The sequence below is a fragment of the Malurus melanocephalus genome, unplaced genomic scaffold (genome assembly GCF_030028575.1).
Source record: "Malurus melanocephalus ecotype Western Australia unplaced genomic scaffold, MMel_1.1 scaffold_667, whole genome shotgun sequence".
Taxonomy (NCBI): domain Eukaryota; kingdom Metazoa; phylum Chordata; class Aves; order Passeriformes; family Maluridae; genus Malurus; species Malurus melanocephalus.
In genome coordinates this window covers 92,327-96,440 of record NW_026623899.1, presented here as the reverse complement: position 1 = coordinate 96,440, position 4,114 = coordinate 92,327, and the positions used below count along the sequence as shown (strand labels likewise).

The window sequence follows — 4,114 nt, the reverse complement described above, 5'->3', positions numbered from 1 at the left end:
TGCCCAATCAGCGCGGCGCGGGGGCTCGGGCGCTTTAAGCGCGGCGGCGGCGGAGAGGGGACAAAGTCCCCCCGGCTCCGCGACGAGCATCCCCGCTCGCCCGACACGCCGCCCCCGGCTGCCGCAGCGCCTCCCCGCTCTGGGGCCGGCACCGGGACCGGCATCGGGACCGACATCGGGATCAGCACCGGGCCCGGGCCCGGCGGGCGCCTACCCCGCGCCCCTCCGCCTCCGCGCTCCCGCGGGGTGTCCGTCGCCTCCTCCTCGTCCTCCTCCTCCTCCTTCTCCTCGTCCTCCTGCGGCCGCCGCCGCGCTCGGCCATGTCGATGCTGCCGTCGTTTGGCTTCACGCAGGAGCAGGTCGCCTGCGTCTGCGAGGTGCTGCAGCAAGGGGGGAACCTGGAGAGGCTGGGCCGCTTCCTCTGGTCGCTGCCGGCCTGCGACCACCTGCACAAGAACGAGAGCGTCCTCAAGGCCAAGGCGGTGGTGGCCTTCCACCGCGGCAACTTCCGCGAGCTCTACAAGATCCTGGAGAGCCACCAGTTCTCCCCCCACAACCACCCCAAGCTGCAGCAGCTCTGGCTGAAGGCGCACTACGTGGAAGCCGAGAAGCTGCGGGGCAGACCCTTGGGCGCCGTCGGCAAATACCGCGTCCGCCGAAAATTCCCTTTGCCCCGCACCATCTGGGACGGCGAGGAAACCAGTTACTGCTTCAAGGAGAAATCCCGGGGCGTGCTGCGGGAATGGTACGCCCACAACCCCTACCCGTCCCCCCGGGAGAAGCGGGAGTTGGCGGAAGCCACCGGTCTCACCACYACCCAGGTCAGCAACTGGTTCAAGAACAGGAGGCAACGRGACCGAGCGGCGGAGGCGAAGGAAAGGTACGTGACACCCCCCAGTCCCTTCCGTTCCCCGCTTTTCTCCCTGATCCACCGTGCGGGGGGCGTTTGGGAACCCCGGGAGCTGCTCCGGGAGCGCGGCGAGTACCCGGAGCCGGATGGGATAGGAGCGACGAAAAACTCACTCATTTGGTTCCCTCCAAATATATATTTTTTTTAAAATTCCATAAACCGCGTTTTGTTTTCCCCTTCCGTGGAAACACAAATGGGTTTTCGACCCGAGATCCACTCGACCTCACCTGCCATRGGGGAACAACGAGCCCCTCACCGTCCTCTTCCAGGCCGCTCCGCCGCCTTTGTTTTGCTGCCCGCCTCCCCGAGTAAACCGGGAGCGATGCGGACCGGAGCCTCCGGGGAAGCAGTCGGGATGCCGGGTCGTGTTTTGCCGGGGATAGGGCAGGGTAACTCTGAAGCCCGGAGGAGAGAGATGCAGCTCCGGGATGGAGAGGTGGGGGCAACCAGAGGGAGAGCGGGATGAGGACGCGCTGGCCGGGCCGGGCCGCCGCCCCGTACCGAGGCCACCCCGGCAGGCGACAGGGTGGCCTCGGTGCGAGGCGGCCGCTCGGCCTGGCGAGGCAGAGAGCCACGGAGGGCATCTCCTTCAGCAATCGAGCCTCCTAGGAACATCCCGCGCTCTGCTCGTCCCCGGGCCGCACTTTCATTTTTAATTAAAAAGGAAGAAAAATCGCCCTTGAAAAAAAAAAAATCCTCCCACCAATTTTCTCTTCCCACCTAAATTACGGGGCTGTGCAGTGTGCTTATTTATCAGAGGGGTAAAACAAATAGCGACGATCCGTTATGAAATTATTAAGATTATTTCCCTCCCTCCACCCTTGGAGAAGCATCTTCCCCACGCTGACTCTAAACGCGAAGGATTTACGGTGGGCAGTAGCWCAATGCCCATCCCGGCCGCCTCATGCCCGCCCTAACATCCCCGTTTTGGGATTTTTTTTTATTTTTTTGCCTTTCCGCAGAGAGAACACAGAAAACAACAACGCGGCCACCAACAAACCGAACCAACTCTCGCCTCTGGATGGRAGCAAACCCCTCATGTCCAGCTCCGAGGAAGAGTTTTCTCCTCCCCAAAGCCCGGATCAGAACTCGGTCCTGCTCTTGCAGGGGAACCTCAGCCACGCCAGGAGCTCCGGCTATTCCCTGAGCGGCTTAGCCACATCGCAGACCCCTCAYAGCCTCCAAGGCCACCAGCTCCAGGACTCGCTGCTGGGACCCCTCACGTCCAGCCTGGTGGATCTGGGATCCTAAAGGCCCTCGGCGGGCGGCCRGAGGATCGCGAGAGGAGGTTCTGCTCGGGGACAGAGGCTCTGGGTTGTACATAGAGGACAGCACCCGGTTTTACAGCTCACCCGCTGATTCTTAACGGGACTCTCGGCTCTTTTCACACAACCCCACATCGGCTCTTGCTCCAGTTCCCCCCTCAGCGTCTCCCACTATCACCACGATTTTTTTTTATTATTTTTTTTTTCACGTAGCCAAACGCAGAGAGCGGCAATAACCCTCATCAGCCCTTCGAGTTCAAACGAGCTGGTCCCAAAGGGAATTACAAAGAAAAAAAAAAGGGTAAAAAAAAAAGAAAGAAAATAAAAAACCCAACCCCAGCTGGATCCGATTCCACCCAAACAAATCCCAGAGCCGCGGGCGCGGTGGGGCAGGGTCGGCCGGCGCATCCCTGCTGCTGCCTGGCCAAGCCCCCGAGGAGCTGGGACGGGGACAGAGGGAGAGAACCGCTGTACTGAGCCCTGTGTCGGAGTGGGAGGAGGGAGGGGAAGTTACGTTTACATTTTTCATATTTAGCCTTACCAAAAAGATTTCGATGTAGTTTAAATTAAAAAAAAATAAGGAAAAAAAAGAGTGAAAAAAATATCAAAAGCTGCAGTATTAGAGTTTTACCAAGTGCCTGTGTCTGACCGCGGCCGTGCGAGGCAGATTCTGAGTGGGCTCCCGTGGATCCGCGTCCCCCAGCTTTCTCCTCTTCACCGGTGAAATGCATCAATGTGGCTAAAAATTAGGATAGTAATAGTAATAATAAAAGTCGACGGCCGTTTCCTCCCTAATTTCCCTGCCAGCTCCCCGTTGCCTTCTCCYGTCTGTGCCCGCTCGCCGCTTCCCTCCTCCGGCTTGCAGAGAGCCCGCGGATGACGCTGCCTTTCTCGAGTATTTGTTACCAAAAATCGCATGTGCTTTCGGGTTTATTTTCTATTGTACCTAAACAGTCTAAATTAAACAACGCTGATGGCAGAACACCCAGGCTGCGCTTTTCTTTRCAGGGGCGAGCCCGTGCCCCTCTGCCTACCTTCACCCCCTCTCCACGGGCTAGAGCGGAGGTTCGTGGCTGCGGGGAAGCCGGTGGCTCTGTGACCGAGCAAGGACGGGGCCCGCCTTGCCTGGGATCGCCCCGAGGAAGCCGGGCCGAGGCAGCCCCTGTCCCCCGCCACCCGCCCCGTCGGGGCCTCGCTRATGCCGGTCCTCCCTGTTAGCGTTTTGCATCATTAAGTGCGTGTTTATTTAAGTCTCTGCCGTGTTTGTGCTCGGGGTCTTGGGCCATGGAGAAATGTCACCCTCTGCAGGAGGGTCTTGCCCGGCCGGAGCGCTGCGCGTCCCTCACGCTCCATCCCCAGCGGGTCCGCTGGTCCCCCGCGGATCCCCCACCCGCGGCCGGACGGGGCAGCGGATCCGTGCCCACCCCTCGCCCTCCTCGGCTCCGGGACACCGGGATGGTTTCCCTCCTCCCTCCGGACGGGCCCGGCCGCCCCCTCGGGGGACCCTGCCCAGATCCCGCCGGGCTTCCTGCGCCCACGACACTTAGCGGGGGCATGGCCGGGGCAGTGGGGGACCTCCAGCCCGGCCGGGACACCGCGCGGCTCCGGAGGGCGGAGGGCGCAAATCCCGCGCATGGACGCGCAAACCGCGCGTGTGGGCGCGCAGCTGCTTGCGCTCATCTGCGGTCGCGGAAGGAGCCGGGGCAGGACCCGACGTTGTTGGGGGAGCTTGTAACCCTTTCTCGGTGTGCAGCGTCCCCGAACTCGGCTGTCCGCTTGGGGAAGGGCACCGGAGGCGGCTCCCGCTGCGCGACCCGCCGGGACATTGCGGCACGGGTGGGTCCAGTCCGGTTCGTACCCCCCGGTCCAGGCTCGCCYTCTCTGCCCTTCCCCGGGACCCTCATCGCCTTTCCCGGGGGTCTCATCCAGCTCCACCGTG

The 4,114-nt window shown here is 61.8% G+C and overlaps 1 protein-coding gene across 1 annotated transcript; it reads left to right on the top strand.

The window, feature by feature from the left end:
• Positions 1 to 77: 77 nt before the first annotated feature.
• On the top strand, positions 78 to 3,149 carry LOC130584087 (homeobox protein SIX1). Its single transcript, XM_057383848.1, has 2 exons — positions 78 to 880; positions 1,873 to 3,149. Exons 1-2 carry the CDS (start codon positions 321 to 323, stop codon positions 2,159 to 2,161), a joined length of 849 nt encoding a protein of 282 aa, XP_057239831.1. The 5' UTR covers positions 78 to 320; the 3' UTR covers positions 2,162 to 3,149.
• Positions 3,150 to 4,114: the final 965 nt, after the last annotated feature.